Source organism: Falco punctatus (genome assembly GCF_963210335.1).
Source record: "Falco punctatus genome assembly, chromosome: 4".
NCBI classification, from domain to species: domain Eukaryota; kingdom Metazoa; phylum Chordata; class Aves; order Falconiformes; family Falconidae; genus Falco; species Falco punctatus.
In genome coordinates this window covers 58360051-58378064 of record NC_137583.1, presented here as the reverse complement: position 1 = coordinate 58378064, position 18014 = coordinate 58360051, and the positions used below count along the sequence as shown (strand labels likewise).

The following is an 18014-nucleotide window of genomic DNA, read 5'->3' as shown; positions in this document are numbered from 1 at the left end:
ATACAGGAGGATTTTTCTCAAATTTACCAAATTAAAAAATTAGTTTAATGAAGTAGTACCTTTATAGACCGGGAATCTCTGTTCTTACTCAGCTGACATTACAGCTGTGCATGTACCACATACTGGGAAGGTGCCCCAGCATTAGGACGTCTCTTTCATAGTACCTCTAAGAGGCAATTAATGAGTCATTATGAAAACAAACCCAAGGCTTAGTTGGACAAAGAAAAAAAAGTGACATAGGTGACCATGGTTGAAACACCAGACGAATACTGAGACACCAAAACATAATTGTTGCAGTATTATAAGGGTTTACTTAGAAAACTGACCACTTGTACTCTTGTTCTCATATAACTTAATCTGATGGGCACTGCAGGATTCTTGTTTTTTTAAAGTGCTTGCTAAAAAAGAAATAAGAGTGTTGTTCAGCTTTAGTCAGACCAGCTGGGATGGTATGAAGGAAAAAAAGCCACTTCACTACTGCCTTGTGTACCTGATCTGTCAGTGCTTTGCTGTTCTCCGAGCAGAACAGTCAGTATTTGCTAGCATTCATTCACCCACTTCAAAGAAGGTTGTTCCCTGATCACATGCAGCTGATAGCAGATGCCAGCAATGAAGTTGTTATAGCAAAGCACATTCTAAAATGTATCCCTAAAAATGTTGTATTGGGTATTTACAGTATTTGCTAACAAACCATCTCTCTAGTGGAAAACTGGAAGAAAATGTGATGTTTTCACACCTGTTACTTTATGGCAGGTTTATGCCCATGTAGCATTTTAAGCATATCTCCATGCAGAGAGTGTTTACTGTTTTTTTTAAAATATCAGGTCTCCCAGGTCATATCTAGTCATATCTAGTATGTGTAATGCCATATATTGTGAAACTTTATCAAGGCAAATCTTGTTGCATACTTGTTTATTGAATTTATTTATTTAAACTGAGGCAGAACACAATGCCTTCAGAAATTACCAAACTATTTGTCTTACTTTCTGCAAATCTATTTTATCATTGGAATTTCTGCTGGAGCTCTGTAATACGTGATTGTAGGAAAATTGGCATCTCTTCCTTTTATGTTTGTTTTAGTCTTGCAGTCATATTGGTTGACATTGTAGGAGCTCCAGTAGTCAGAGATGATGGCATTTTTTTTTAATTTATTTTCCATTAAGAATAGTCAGACTGTTTGTAGGAACAAGTACAATTGCAAATTGCATTTTCTTTTCAGAAAGAAATAAAGTACATATTTCAGATTTTGACCTGATTTTGGTACAGAAAGGTCGTTAAATCTTCCTGCATGTGTGCAAATGAAAGTGGACTGATTTCTAGAATTCAGAATCATTGCACACGCTCAGCACCTGTTACAGTAAGCACAGTGGTCTCTTCATTCATACTTAAATATGAATTTGAGGGCATTATCTTTGGAGCTATTTGTAAGTGGTATTTATATATTTTCACATGCTCAGCAATGTGTCTTCCTGTTTAGACTTTTCATTAAATAGATTTTTGTTGTTGTTGTTGTTGTGGCTTGTTTAAATACTATTTTTTTTAACCACTTGTTACTTTTCTTAGACATTCTGGGGAAGACAACAAGATGCTGGTGTGTGATACATGTGACAAAGGCTACCATACTTTCTGTCTACAACCAGTTATGGATGCTGTACCAACAAATGGTTGGAAATGTAAAGTAAGTTGAAAAGCTTCAGAATAATTCCTTGTCATTATAGGGGCCCAAATTTTGTTACCCGCATTATGCTGTTCTAGGTGTATTGCAGACCGCTGTTGCTGTGTAACATAACTTGTAATTTCTGAAGGAATTGTGCAGCTCTACAGCTGCTATTTTAGGGTTGCTGTCAGTGCTGTGGCTGAAGCAGCCTATGTAGGACAGTAAATCAGCACCGATAGTGGAAAAGAGAAGTGTAGGATCTGGGTGGAGTGGATGACTTTCACTTAATGACAGCTGGTCTCATGATCTAATGTAAACTAAAATGCAAACTAAAACCTATGCAGTAGTATATGTAATCTATACTTGAAGACTTTTTGTATGAAACTGCTTCTTGCTTCCCAGAACACCAGTTCTGCAGCTCAAGGGTTCCTTTGCATTTCAGGAGGTCAGAATGAATTTGTTGTTTTATCAATAACTTTGTGAGTAAATACGATTTCAGCATAACAAGGGAAGTCCCTGTATATGAGATGTATGTAATTTCGTAGTCAGCTCGTGGCAGTCAGAAGACAACTGACATTAGGAATAAAGAAGTTTGATCTCGTAAGAAATATTCCTTCCAAGTCAGGGAGTACTGCAGGGAAACTCTTCCTGCTGTTGCACAGGCTCTTCATGTTTTTTTGTCAGATCCTGAATAATTTATTAGTGTTATCAAGGACAGAAACTTTATTTAATTTAATTCAAAACAGGAAAATGTCAGTTAATGGCAATTCTACCACATTGTGAAATATCATAATTAACAACTAAATTCTTGTGATCTCTAGAACTGTAGAGTATGTGCTGAGTGTGGCACACGAACAAGTTGTCAGTGGCACCATAATTGTTTGGTATGTGACAGTTGTTACCAACAGCAAGACAACTTATCTTGTCCTTTCTGTGAAAAACTGTGCCTCCAAGACTTCCAGAAAGATATGTTGCATTGTCACATGTGTAAAAGGTAAGAATCCTAATTTTTGTTAAATTGTACTGAAATGCCTAAAGGTTATGATGAGCTGGATGACATAGGTGCATTTCTGGGGAGGGTGTAGACTGTTTGGTGTACAATGCTATAGTATTTTGTTGTGCAACATCTTGAGCCTTTATCCCTAAATACAATGAACATTAGCAGGTAGTCTTAGTTTAGTCTTAGCAAGTATTAGTTGGCAGTTACCTGAGGTGTATAAAGAAACATGTGCTGCTGCTGCTTCCTACACTGCATCTATTTTGAGAGTAAGCAGACTAGAAGAGTCATCATCCTAATTTTTAAAGGCTGTTTCTTGCAGTGGTCTGGGATTTTTTTTTTTTAATTTCCAAGTACATCTTCTCTGTTTAATTTTGTATTTTACTGTGCCAGTAATAATTAAAAAAAGGCGCTATTGGGAACCTTTTAAAAATGTAGACTGCAGTTCGTATTTAACACTATTGTATCTTGCTGTGCAACATCTTGATATTGCTGTACGTGTTGTGGTGTCCAGTTGGCTTCAGTAGCACTTTAGGTTTTCATGTTTAAATGTGTTCACTGCTTGACATACTGACGTATCATGCTTATTTCTCTAAAATTCTCTGTAATAAAGCATTGGTTGAATTTCCCCATAGGGATGGAAAACAGTGCTATTTTTGGATTTTTACTAGGATGCTTCATATTTTTATTATTAAAATCATAGTCACACTAAATTAATCTACCCAGGTGGATTCACATAGAATGTGACAGATCTCCAGGTAGTGAATTGGAGTCTCAGTTGAAAGACTACATCTGCACTCTTTGTAAACAAGGAGAAGGGGATCAGACTCAGTCATGTGATGCAATGGACACTTCTGAACTCATTCCTGAACCTGACAGTATAACAGGTAATCAAATGTAATCTTTATATTTCCAAAATGCTAACATGAAATATAAATATCTGCAGCTGTCTCACTAAGTCTTTTGTGAACCAGCCACTCACATTCTAGACCATGGAGTTCATCCATCCCTTTATTTAGCAGCGGCTTCTCAAGCAATCCATGGGTGAGCCATCTTCTCAATATGCATTCTGGCTTCAGGATCCTGTAGTAGAAACATGGGCAAGTAAGCACCTTAATGGTGGCTTTCAACCTTCCAGCTCCAGCTTCCCAGCCTGTAGCTGTAAACTTTCCCTTTTTGTGATACAGTTCATAAATGTATTCATTTATCAGCCTGTTTTATTAATTTGTGTCTAACTGCCAGGCGCAAGCCAGCTTCTGGTAGATGTTCCCGGAGGCATCTAGTTTCCCATTTCCCTTCTGCCTGCTACCTGTCAGCCTCATACTGCCCATTGTGCTCACTGTGTCCAGGTAGGAGACAGTAGTGGAAGCTGGGCTATGTTCAAGGGACAGGTATATTTAACTAAACAGCTTTTAACCAGGTGTCCTTTTTCAAAACAGTATATGATTAGCCTTCCTGTTTCTGAGAGATTCTTGTCTAAATGGGCAAAGGTGGAAAGGGAAGTTGCAGAAAAGCATATAGTATTTTTTTGAAGATCACTCGGTAAGAGTAAGGAAGCACAGAGAGAACTTGGATTTGCTGATCTGAGTCCGGTGGGTCATCCACAAGACCCATGTAATGAACTCATGAATGCCTTTGTGTATTTCACAGCACATGCTCTGTTGGATAGCACCTACTGTTATGGAGGCTGAATTTCCTAAGAGAAGTACAGTAGTAGTTAAATTTGGAAGCAAGGTGAAAATCTTAACAGATTAACCATACTACTGTATGCATTTTTGATGCTTAAACAGCAATGCTTGTGCACTGGTCTTTTGTTAAAGGAAATTGATAGTTCCGTTGCATAAGTATCTGTGTTTTCAAAAGCCAGATAATTTTTGACTGGAAAGGGGAAGTGTTAGACTACAACAAAGCTCTTAATTTTTGTGTGTTCAAACTGATGTTTTGTGTAAACAAGTCATTCTCTTTGATGTTAGCCTGTACACGTAAGTGCATACTTCTCACAAGCAGTAAAGAAATGATGAAAAAGAGGATCCTGGAGGGCAGTGACAGTAGGTAAATGTATGTAAATGAGCAGAACCCCTCTGTCAGTGAACACACACACAGAGTTAGAAAGGGTGGTGGCTTCAGCCTTTGAAGATCACTTCCATTCTGAAAGGTTAGTAGAGGCTGTTGGACTCTCAGGCAGTGTATTTAGAACATTTAGGACAATGTCCAAGCAATATCCAAAACTCACACTGGTATAATTTTCAGTCTTCCTCTGAAAACCCTTTTAAAAAAGTAACAGGTTTATTTGAAAGGCTTAAGTTTTAAGTAATACTTCTGTTAGGATTTCTAGCTAGTAGAGGCATTGACAAGAATACTCTTCTCCCCAAGGAGGAACAGGACTGTCATCTCAACTACTAGGAGTAATCTGGAGCTGTTACATCAGTACAGTCATGCAGTGTTTTATACCCAGGAGAGCACTTTTGTACATCAAAATCAGATTTGGAGCCAATCTAAATGATCATTTCCTCAAACTTTAAAATATCACTTTAAAGTTGGCAGAGTCTGAGAGCAGTTTTTAGGTGCTAAAAGTAGCATCACCTAATAGTTCCTGGGTTTTTGAACTTTGAAGAGGCTTTCCTGAGCAGAAAGCTATATTCGGTTGACTTTTTTTTTTGTGCTAACATCTGTGGAGGATCAGTTCCTTCTGAGTTAATGCTTACTATGTATTTTGTTTTCCTGCTTCTACTTTGTCTAGTGCATTTTTAATGACTTTCTTTAACTGAAAAAGCTTTTACATAAAGAAAATAAAAATAAGTATTTCCTGTTTCTGTGCTCTACAACGATACTGTCAGCTAAAGAAGTGCTCAATAGCACTTTTTCCATGGAAATTCTTTTATTTAATAGGAGGAACTCACAGGTTAAGGTATCCTAGTTCTAAAGTACCAAAATTTAGTTTTCGTGTTGTTAAACAGGTAGGTTGAAAATCAGTGTTCCAAGTGCTGAATAGTAGAATGGGACCTCGTATCTATGCCATAAGTTGTTGTAGTATTTGTATAAAAATTAGAAGCCTTCAGGCTACAAGTTCTGTTGAATTTAGAGACTGGAATTTGAGAAAAGTCTTTTTTGTATTGCTTAGGTAATGCAAAAGTCTGTGACTGTGTAACTTACATTTTCACAATTAAGTGTCTGTAACTGCTCTACAGATTTTTTTCACTGTCTGAAAGGTATAAAACAGCTTCAGTATTAATGCGAAAAAGGCTCTTAATCTTTAAGGAGTACTACATAGTCTCCCTAACCTTCTCGTTGTCCTGATTTCACCTAACTCCCATCCCATTGTAATACCCTTTTCTTTAGCTAGGAGGTGAAACAGTGACAGCAACTACTGATGCCAAAGTAATAGAATAAACGTAATACCGATTTTGATACCAATTTTGATTCTTTGCCTCTTCTTAAGCTTGTACAAATGAAATGGAAATGGAAAGTGGTGGAGAGGATGTGACATTTCAGGAACAACCCATTACTGGTGATGGCCCTGGTGAAGAATCAGCTGTTGGATGCATCACAGATGGTAAGAAAGAGTTTTGCGGTTGGGGAAAATGCCAGTACAGAACCCTCTTCTATTCAGTAAATTTTGTGGTACTTTATAAATTTAAGAGGAAAAAGTGTCTGGAAAGCAGTAGGATACAAATTGCATCAGTTCTTTTATCTGAACTCTCAAGCAAGAGAATTAACTTTTTTTGCTGAAGAACTATTTTATTGAAGGCAAATGTAGTCTTTAGAATGTTTTTGTAGGAGAAAGTTGTTTTAGTTTTTTTGGTGGAATCGACTTTCTCCAAAAGCTGGAAATATAGTTAAATTCTTTTGTACACTGGAGGCTTATAGAAAAAACACTATTTGTTGCTATTCAAATACAGTCACACTTTCTCTTCAAGTCTTTTTTGTTTGTAGTTGCAAATAACTAGATTGGATTAATTTCCCCTGGTGTGTTTTGGGGCGTACTGTAGAACTTTTCCAGTTTATGTGCTTTCTGGTTGCAACTCGTAGAACACAAGTATCTTTGGTTAAGAATTTCTTCTTTTCTTTTTTCCTGTTGTAAATAAAAGATGATTTATTTTTTTTAATAAAGAAGTGTGCTCATCCAGACAGGCTGTGATGCAGTAGCTGATCATTTGTGTTCCTGGAATAAATATCTTACCAATCACACATGAAATACCAGCCAAAGAAAAGAATAGGTACAAAGATAGATATTTATGAAGTATATTTTAAGCTACGTATTAAATTCACTTAAGTAAAGTGATACGTACTTGGTGTACTTGATGTGTACCCAGTATACTTGTTGATCGGTACGCCTGTGTAAGTTTGGTTTTTTTCACACTGAGCCTTTAATATGGTTGTACTTAGTTACAGGCATATCACCAGAAGAAAAGACCACACAACTGGAAACGGAAGTCTCTCTTGAAATTAATTCAGCTGAAATGGAAATGTCTCCTAAAAAGACACCAGTATCTGGTGATGGTCAGACTGAGAAAATGATGGAAGTGATGGAAGGTGTTCAAGCTGTAATACAGCAGGAGTTAGACAAACAAGTGGAAGAGACACAGCTGCCACAAGGTAGTGTGGAGGTGTTAGAAGTATCCACAGGAGACTCTCGGTCTCTGTCTTCAGTACCTGAGACCATAACTATGACGCCAGAAATACAGGAGACTGAAAGTAAAGGAGATATTTGTATCCCTATAGAACAACTGGAAATAATAAAAGTGCAAAAAGATGCAGAAAAAGGAGAAACTCATGACAAGTCAGAAACACCAGCTCTTCCAGAGGTAGAAACTGCTTCTGCAAATGAAGGTGTTGCAAATAGTTCACCAGTTGGAGACAAACCCATAAAATCACCAGCTGAGACTTACCCCTCACTTTCCCCATCAGTTAATATAAGCAAGACAAATGTGTCTTCCTCGCCAGATGTTTCACTAGACTCGCATTCTGCACAAGATGTACAGCACAGCCAGCCCCCAGCATTGCCGTCCACTGCTGGAAGTGCTCTCCCAACAACTTACATATCAGTCACTCCAAAAATTGGCATGGGAAAACCAGCCATCACCAAACGCAAGTTTTCTCCTGGAAGACCCAGATCAAGACAGGTAAGCATGTAGACTGTTTCATTATACATTTATGAAGCACACCATTTAAATTTCAGTATAATGTGTTAAATTGATATATTTTCTAGAATATAATATGCATTTATTCTCCTAAGTGAATGTGTGGTTTATTTCTTTGAGGAAGTAATTTGAAAGGTCAGACATCATTAAGGTAGTGAGAATTAAAGTTTCTTTCAGCTTAGGCTTACAGCAAAATAAAAGACAGTTTGTTATATTTTTCATACATGCGCTACAAATGCAGATATACGCAATGCTGTGCCTTTTAACTTACCTCTTAATATTTTTCATATATGCATTTATTTTGCCTAGTACTTTCAAAGTGTGTTAAAATTTCTTAAATGGGCTTTATAGAAAAATGTGCTACAACTCTGTTTATGTTACTCTGCCCGATATTTTCTTGACAGACATTTTTATTGGTGTTGTAAATAATTTTGTGGTTTTGTTGCATTAGCAAATACTTTGCAAGGACTGTCTGGTACAGATCTGTGGTTTGACAAGGATTAAGTTTGATAAGTGAAAAGAATCCTTAAGTCTTTCCCTTTCTGCAACATCGTGCTCTCTATTTGAGTCACATAGTTGTGGTGAAAATGGTTCCTCAATCTGTAGTATTTATTTTGTGTTTACAAAATTCTATACAAAATATATGTCAGTGTGACAAATCAGGGTTTCATTTCTGTTCTGATCACAATTTATTTTTAGTCTTTGGGACTTTTAGGTTGATGATTTCGTGCTTTTGTGAACTTAGTGTTAAGAAAGCTTTTTATATATTGCACAATTCTATTTTTAATTGTTACCTAAAGGTTCAAAATTCTTGTTTCTTAGGAAAAGATATGAGAGAGCGTTCTGAAAAGGTTAAAAGTATATAATAAAGGCAACAGACATAATATGAGAAATTAAATTTGGAAAGTTTTAGAGTATCACTGGAGTGTTTTTTTACCGTCATATACAGACATGTATAAAAATATTTTTTCTTAATACTCTGTAGCATCTTAAAAATTAAATTTCTTTTCTTAGCTTATCATGCACATTGAAAACGGGTGGGGTTCTTACACAGTCTAAAATGAATTCAGTTTTTTTTTGTTGGGGAGGTTTATTTGTCTTCTTTCATGTTCCAGTAAGAGTTATATTTATTTTTCTGTGCAATTTGCCCCTGCTCTGCCTGGGAACCAGCATCATGAGACTGGTAATAAAATTAGTTAACCACCAAAGAGAACCCATTAAGGAAAACATGAAAACTGACCCCAACTGTAAATGCCTGTAGCAGAATAGATACGTATCTGAAAAAGCAAAAATCCTCATCTGTAAAAGTAACATCTTTGTACAATAGAGTATAGACATTAAACTCTTACTATGTGGTGTGACTAAGGCAAATAAAACTGAGTTGAACTACTGTTTAGAAGTCAGGTGTAACACAAAATCCTAGCTGTGATGCTAAATCAATATAATCTGTTCAACAGTTTGCAAATTATATTTTGAAATAAAGAGGTACTTAGCAGCTTAGCAGTACCTGTTGTAGAACTGGACAAGCTACTTGTGAAATTCATGTTCTGTCTTGTAAAATTGTGTTGGAAGTCTGTGAGGGTTTCTTTTGATTCGGACTATCTTTGTCTTGCACTTCAAACACTTATCAAGATGGAACTTTTGTGAAACAAACAGCAATTTTCTGGTGAGAAAAGCATGGGCATACTTTAAGTCCCAGTACACTTTCTCCCTTTCCATTGTTTATTCAGTATTAGCACCTTGTGGAAGTCAGTGAAAAATTGTCTTGAGAAGGATTGATAAAAAAAAAACAAGAACCCTGTGGATACTTGATTAGTGATAAATACGGACTGTTTTCCTCACCTTCTACCGGTAATCTAAATTCAGCTTAACTAGCTTGCTGGCATATGGGCTTGGGGGTCTTTTTCAGACTCTTCATCAGTCAGTTTTTACTTCTGTTCATGTGATTTTACATGGTGGACATGAAGGATGAAAGTCTGCTACCCGTAGTTAATGTGTATTTTTTTTAAAAAAAAGAGAAAAAGCTTGTATATAATAAATGTTTTCTAAATGCAACTTTGTTATTGTGACCTTACTTCGGTTCCCACACAGTTTGGGAATTCTGTGTTTATTTTGCTGCAGTTAGATTTTTCTGGGTCACTGTGCAGTAAGGTGTAGATCGTATTTGCGGAAATACATATATATATGCCTTAAACAGTGACAAAATTCTCTCCAGTGCTGTAAGTTAGCCATGTTAGCATCTTACTGTGGGCCTTTGCTGAGGGACTGAAATCTGTTCAGTCCTGGTCTGTAGACTGTAAGAGATGTAGAAATAAATGTCCAGTTACAGGTGGGTGTTTTCCTTTTGAGCAAGATGTAATCAGACAAACCCGCAATGGGTAAAGCATGTGTTTTAAATGTTTCAGCCTTTGGATTGCACATAGAAATTGGTTTAGGTTCGTGTTTTGTTTTGTTTTAATTATTATTTTTGCTGTAAATATTTACATTTTTGAACAGTTGTGTACTTCAAATTGAGAGCTGTGCAGAGGAGCAGAAGCCTCTAAATATATTTGATTGTCAAAGAGCACCTCCCATTTTTATCTAATTGTGCTCAATTTATGTAATCTTAAAAAGTGCATTTTACATATGGTGATTTTTGTTAATATTTGTTCTGGTTCTCAGGAGAAAAAGATGCTATCTTTTTTTGATATTTGTGCCAGCAGCCCTATATATGCCTTTATAATCAACTCATTATATGTGATTTTAGAAACTGATTCATAAATTGGCAAAAGAAGGAAGGAATCTCATAGCTGTAACTGTAATCTTCCTTCTGATGATCTCTTGCCAGCCATCAGTGCTCTCCAGGCACTTGCACGTGCCAGGGTCTTGTTTGGTTTCTATTTACGCAACAGTTTGGGGCAGGTCTGAAGGCAGCAGGTTTTCACCACGTATAAAACCCAGAGAATTAAGACCTGTTGTTTCTTTGTGTCATACTCTACAGACACTTTGAAATGGATGTTTTCTCCCAATTCTGGTTTAAGGAGAGCATCGTACTGGGCAGGTGATGGCGGCTGAGAAAAATGCTGCTTTCTGCTGTTCCATCTTACTCTCCGTGCCAAGTGTGGCCCCACCACTGAAGAAGGGATATAATTTAGAACATTTTAGTCTAACACAGTGTTTTCAGTACTTGTTTGTCTCAAGGTATTCATGTTGATCCAAAACAAGTAAAAAGCGGGGAATGCCATTCTGGAGGAAAAAAGAGTTTCTATGAAGTTGCAGGCATAGCAGTTCAGTATAAACCAGGTCATGTGTGGGTCTTTGCGGGGTGTCGCTAAAGAGGAATCTTGCCTTCTCAAAAGCAGGTTAATTTTATGGGTTTGAGGCTCGTTACTTTCTGTTTAAAAAATAACACATATTGCTGTTGTGTCACTTCATGTCAGGTCCTGGGTTATGCAATAGAAATAGTACCTTACAGCTGCATGAGTTCTTGGCAACACTTCTTAGAGAGCAGTGAAATAAGAGAGAAAAGTTACACAAATAGGATCGGATTAGTTTTGTTGATTAAAGAGGTTGTGGCTCCTATACTTGGTGAAGCTACCATTGGCTTCACAGCTGCTTTCTTTTGTTGCACAAACAACTGTCATTACAGAGCTAGTTTGCTTGGGCAGGACTGCGCAGGATTAAAATAGGTACTTCGTAAAGAATCTGGTTACTCTGTGGACCCCAAAGACAAGCCAATGTTAACCAGTTTCCACAGATGGCAATATACTTCACTTTCTCCTGGAAGATTGAAATCTTATAATATGTAGTTTACCTTGTTGGAATGTCCTGTCCCTGTTAAAAAAAAAAAAAAAAAAAGAAAAGAAAACAAACAACCTTGCAATGGGTTTATGAATTTCATAGAAAGAATAGGAAAAAAAAAATCTCTGTGTCCTGGATATATTGCTTCTCAATTTTATAAGACACATGTTTCACTGGATTCAGGGGAATCCATGTAAGGAATAGTTTCTGATTTGGATTTGTTTTTGTTAAATTTGATGTATTGTGTTGGGCAGTAGTATGAACTATTATCCCTTTCTTCAGAATCTATTAATACGATTGCTAATAAGATATGTTTGAATAATTACTCATTACTATTGAATACAAAGTTATGCATGATCTGAAATGATTTCCTGTATTGTCGTAGTTTGAATTTGTAATAGGATTTAGTGATGTGTCCGCAACACCACTACATCAGTCCTATTTTGTAAGGACTAAAGCCCATTTCACAAACAGTGAAGATAATATTCTGCTTAAGAAATCCCTTCTAGGGCTGCAGTATTGGTGTTGCTTCTAACCAAAGTAGCAATGTCTGCAAAAATGCTAGGGGGGAGAGGGGTGGTGACAGCAACAGGAGAAAATCCATCTTCTAAACACAAGGGGAGCTATGTATAAATTAATGTGTAGGTACGGTTATACTGGTAAGAATTACTTTGGCTGGTACAAGCTTAATCCACTTTGGAGAGTGTGGAAAACCTTTTTTTTTTGTGTCAGCATAAGAACTCCTGTCAGTAAGGTGCTCTTCTACTGACAGTGTTTTGTTAGGATAGCCTGCATCCAGCCCAGTGAGAGAGCCCCTCTATCTGCCAGGCCCAGCATCTCAACAACTTCCCATGGGTTTTGGTCCATGAGCTCTCTCTTTTCTGTTTCTGTTCTCCTACTCCCTAGGGGAGGCAAATTGCTTTCAAATATGTCCAAAATTTAATTGTTTGTAGATCAGAGATACTCCCTAGTAGCTGCCAGTGTGATAAAGTTTTTACAGTGCTGCCCTTAAGAGTTGTGCCAGTAAAGTGTTTTCTCTGTGGAATATGCAGATTCTCCACCCTTGCCTATAAACTGCAAATTTATGCCAGCGGTAGGACCTCTCTTTTCATATTTCTTTTTTCTGAAGTAATAGTCTTAAAAGAAATTATCATGTAAGTATATTAATCACTAATCTGATGTATATCTAGTTTGAAATAAATCACAGGGAGAATGGGTGTGCTTTTCTGTGGAGGTATACTTTAAATGGTATTGCGTGTATTCTGTCAGAATTTAACAAATCTGAAATAGTTATTTTTGCTACAGCACTGTGTACTGCAGCAAAGTACTAGCACAGTATAGGAAGGCATAGTATGAAGTCAGTAGATGGAGGGCATTACAACATACACGGCATTGTAAGAGTGGTAGGTAAAGAGTTGAGAATGGTCTGTAGAATAATACTGACCAGAAAATAATAACCTTCTACTGTTCTTGTTATACTGTAAGTATTATTTAGAAAATACTATGATTAGGGGTAGTTAATTTTCATCATGAAGATATTGGTGATTACACAGCTATTACACAGCTCACTACATATTCCTGGATGTTTTAAGAGATTTTTCTGAAATGACACTGAAAAATACAAAGCACCATGATGGGTTCAGATCCACATTGGGCATTATGTATCTTGGGTATTTTTTGTTGTCTTCAATTACATGGTACCGCTAAGTATGTTGTTGTAGTGGTAGGTGTTGGGGATGGGGGGGGAAGTCTTTGTCAAGGATTAGGTTTTGTAACTTTTTTTTTTTTTAATGAGGGGACCTGCATTTTGAACTGATTTAATTTTGTTCACAACCCTAAAATTACATTAAATATTAAATTGCAAACCCAGCTTTGTGCATTTTGAATGCAGTAGATTTCATAAAGCGTTAAGCAGCTGAACACAGTGGTAATTTAGTGAGATCTCCTGACCCTTGCTGACATCGGGTTTCCTTTTGTTATAATTTACTTGCAGCTGTGTTGTTCAATTTTGAGGACTCAAGAATATGATGGAGAATTAGAACTTCCTGTTTCTCTCACAGTACATAATTATTGCCATGGTTCTGATGTAAATGAACTGAATAGAACTTTCTCTTCAGTGTTGTGTAGTAATAGGCATTAATTAAAAGCCAAAATACAATTAATGCATCTCTTTGTTGTAATTCATTTGTTCATAGTATTGTAGAAATGTGTGGTTTTAATTAAGTTTATCTGACCGAGAATTCAAATGTTTCTGATCTACAATAAAACTTGGGTTAAATTTCTAATCTAATTCTTAACAATATGGCTCATGAATCACATACAATACATTTTGTTTTGCAAGACTGAGTATTTTGATTTAATGTTCTATTAGCTTTTTCATCTTTTGAATGTGCTTAATCACTACAGAAGTGGTTCTTCTTAAAAGGAAAATAATTTTGTATTCCCCAAATAAGAGCAGGTAGTTTTAGTTGTTCATTAAGTATTTCTAACATGTTTGAGCACTTGAATTTGACCCTTAGCCAGCATGCTGCTTCCCTTTACAGACTGATGTAAAAATTATTTCCACGATACACAATTTCCTTCGTGTTGTGCATATTACAAGAACAGTTACTAAATGCATTAAGAATTTTAGAAATATAGGGAAACTGGAACTAAAATTCAATGAAAATTTTAACTTTATCTTGCTACAATGGAATGTTCTTTGAAGTTAAAAATATGGCTAACATAGTAAAGGTAAATACCGTATTGCCACAGACCTGCTGCTGTAGTTGCTAGCTAGTTTAACAGTGCTTAGTAAAATCATGAGGTTTTGACAGAGGAGTGATTCATGACCTGCGATGTTCTTGGCAAGACTGAAGTCTGATTTTGTTATACCATCTATGCCCGGCGGAATTTGCTGTGGGCTCAGGGAGGGGGATTCACCCAACCACAGATACCTGCAGTGTGGACAATCTGCTGTAGTCACCTCGAGGTTCCCGTTAAGAGTTGCTGGAGAGAACTAGGGGTGTGCAGGGTGAGACTAATGTCACGCCTTCCAAGTTGCCCTCTGCAAGCGCCAGTTTCTCTGTGCTAAGCATGTAGGGAGCCTGGGTGGTTCAGCACAGGTAGTGGGTGACGTGTGTTTCAGCAGTGTCACTGCAGGAACGGGTTTGGGTCAGGTGTATCAAACCTCCATTTGCATGGAAATTTGCTTTCTTCCTTTCCCCCCTGTTTCTGATACGGTGCGGTTGTGCCCATGTTATGTCTGTCACGAATATTATGCCCTTACGTCCTCGATGTGAACAGGGTTCTTGGGATTTGCAGGTGCAGAAGGTTCCTGCACAACACTACTCCTGTTAGAGGTTACTGATCCTTTTAATCTGCTGAGTTGTCTGCATGATGACCATTTAACTGAAGTCAAGCAAAAAACTGGGGTAACAAAATCTTACAATCTGAGCCGTTTAATCAAACATGCTCACTTTAACCCAAGTGCAGGTGAGCGCTCTAGCAGTTCAGCTAGAATATTTTTTGGAAGCACCTTGGCAGAGGGGAGACAATGATGGGCAGTTGAAAACACACAGGTAGTCTTTTGGACACTAAGCAATTTGTAGGTTGTGTGTCTAATTACTGCCTTGTGTGGGTAGAATTGTAAAGTGCTGTTTTGCTGGTTTTTTTTGTTGGTTTTTTTTTTTTTTTTTTGGTGCTATGTTGTCCATACTCCCTTTCCCATGCAAGAATAGCTAAACTCCTAGAAAGCAGATTTATACTGAATTCCACTATTTCTACGTGGTGGGTTGCAGTGCTTGGACAATGTTGGCATTTTTTAAATGTAACTTTTATCCGTAATTAGGCTTCTAGGTTACTAACAAACTTTTTCTTTCGGATCTGTTGTGCCAGTTTGAATACTGAGCTGTCAGAGCAGCTGTAGGTTACTGCTTACCCAGCTCTGCAAGCAGGTGTCATATGAGCTCTTTTTCATCTCCTTGAGGCTAAGCGAGATGTTGGCTCATACTCACCTTCATCAGCAGATTGAGCTAACCTGGCTCAGGGAGGTCTTGCCTGTCATCCTGAAATCCGTTGAGGGGTGGCCCTATTTTCGGTCAGTGCAGCTGTTAGCAAAATCCCTATTTACAGGCTGAGATGAGTGTGTGTTTTGATGAGTTGTTGACCCCAAAGAAACTTTCCCATGCATTCTCGATGGAGAATATTGCATTTCAGAAACAATAACATTTTGCGAAGCTGCCTCGGTTTTCTTAATGCTTATTACTGTATGGACCAATATTCGAAGGTGTAAATGTGTTTGGGCTTGCCCATGTGAGTGGTTATACATGTGTGAACAGTTGGGACTGTTAGTATGCGTGAGGTTATTCCATTTCTTCCCTGAGATTCTACTGCTGAATGTCATTCCCGAGAAGGTAAACCTGTATTTTTTTTCATCTGTTTTACTTCTTACTTTGGTATTCATTATTTCTTACTCTCACAAACTAAGAATTAGGAAAACATGTTATCCTTTAACTATTCTAATGTGTAAATGTACAATGAAGTTACTGATGATGGGTATCTCCTGCAGTCTTCTGCAGGTATTTCCTGCAGAAACTCGGGTTTCAAGAAGGTCTTCCACAGATTTTAATGTCTATGAGGGACTTCAGCGTTTGTTCTTTTTCTTGTCCGGCTTAGCATTTTCTTCTTGTTTTGCCATATTTCTTCACAGAGTTGTACAATATCTCACCACAATATGAACTGTATAAATAGGGGTAACAATCAGTTAGTTAAAAGGAGTTTGTAGGTATACCATGTGATTGTATATTATTACATGTATATAATAACGTATTAAAATATGATAATGCAGGGTAACATGAAAACACTGGTCTGAAAAAAAACTTAGTAGTGGAGTTTTATAATGGTTTATTTGTGGTAAACTTGCAGAAAAGAGATTCTTAATTACCATGGCTATTTTTCTTTTCTTTTTTACAGTGGTTTATTTATATATTTGTTTCATACACTTCTCAAATTTGTTGTTGCTGTGATTGTCAGAAATTTAGACTCAAAAGTCGACTAAGGCCATCTGTTCTTTAAAAATGTGATATGAAGTGTAAAAGGGGATGTTATCATCGCAAACTACTGTCTTCTTACTTTGATGCAATAAGATACAGGGATATAATTTGTTGTTGTTATGATTGCTTGCTGTCAATTTGTATTATGCTTTGTTTATAGAACTCATTTTATTGTACTTAACCATCAGCTGGAGGTTAATATTTATTCTAGTGTATGTTTTGATGAGAACCTAAAAATTTCCCACCTTCTCACTCAGTGAACTAATTTACTACTTAACATATAAATGCCTATGCCTGCATGTGCTTTGCTTTTCAGATTTTTTTTTTGTTGCTTGCTTTTTTCTTTATTTTTTTTCCCTTTTTTTTATGTTGCGAAGTTTTATACATCTATTTTCTCACCTACCGTATCCTAGGGGGCTTGGAGTACCAATAATACAGTCAGCCCACCTTCCTGGTCCCCAGACATTTCAGAAGGTCGGGACATTTTTAAATCCAGACAGCTTCCTGGCAGTGCCATTTGGAGCATCAAAGTGGTAAATAATTTGAATTTATTTTCATGTATCCGTTGCTATCTTTCTGTTGTAGAGACTAGTGATGAAATTCTCTATCTCACAACTGAATTAATCTTCCATTCTAATACTGTTTAAGGCCTTGAAAAATTACTGAAACTCTGGAGCTTTCAGGTTAAAAAATGTATGCTTTCCAGAGTGTACAGAACGATGGCATTGCCCTGATTTTCAATGTTAAGGAATAGTTTGTGTTACCAGGTTTTTGTGTGTGTTGAGTACTTGACTTTTTGTGGCTGGCTTTATGTAGCTGTCAAAATAAATTACCTGAGAAGGAAAATGTCTTTAAGACTGGCAGTAAGGTAAGCCAGGCACAGAAAGGAGCAAGGGTCTGAATGGTGGCTTGGATTTGTTGCTGTGGAGAAATCTTGCTGAGTGGATTCAAAGTGACATTGTTTTTAGCTTATGGGGGAATAAATAACAACTTTCCTACCTGATTAGATGGACCAAAGCTTGTATCCACAGTGACATTTACCATTAAAAACACCTGAAGAAACAAGGTGGAATTACTATTTTTAAATAAAGGCAAAAAAGCTAAATGACGGGACTCTGACAAATCGCTGTACTTTCCCAATGATTTATTTTCATCTCACTTTAACTCTCATGCTAATTTTATTTTAATTTGACATTAGCTTAGCTTTGCTGCTTCAAGCATTAATTTTCAGCTTAATGTTCAGCATTAACATTTATACAAGTATGTGCTTATGCCTGTTACTAGCTGTGTGAAAATAACAATACTGATACCTGGTGTGAAACAGACAAAATAAGAAACATGCTAGAAGAGTTTACATCTTAAAAATTGATGCTTGTATGTCCTGTGTGTGCATATGTATTAACTCC

At 36.9% G+C, this 18014-nt stretch overlaps 1 protein-coding gene across 14 annotated transcripts in view; it reads left to right on the top strand.

The window, feature by feature from the left end:
* KMT2C (lysine methyltransferase 2C) overlaps window positions 1–18014 on the top strand; it is a 197622-nt gene that overhangs the window by 106152 nt on the left and 73456 nt on the right. For 12 of the 14 annotated variants that reach the window (XM_080386936.1, XM_080386931.1, XM_080386939.1 and 9 more), the window contains 6 exons: window positions 1564–1678; window positions 2479–2651; window positions 3381–3541; window positions 6094–6207; window positions 7041–7777; window positions 17022–17141. In XM_080386936.1, the coding sequence (XP_080243062.1) occupies window positions 1564–1678; window positions 2479–2651; window positions 3381–3541; window positions 6094–6207; window positions 7041–7777; window positions 17022–17141 (1420 nt within the window). The remainder of the gene's footprint in view (window positions 1–1563; window positions 1679–2478; window positions 2652–3380; window positions 3542–6093; window positions 6208–7040; window positions 7778–17021; window positions 17142–18014) is intronic. The other 2 variants (XM_080386935.1, XM_080386941.1) reach the window with 2 other exon arrangements.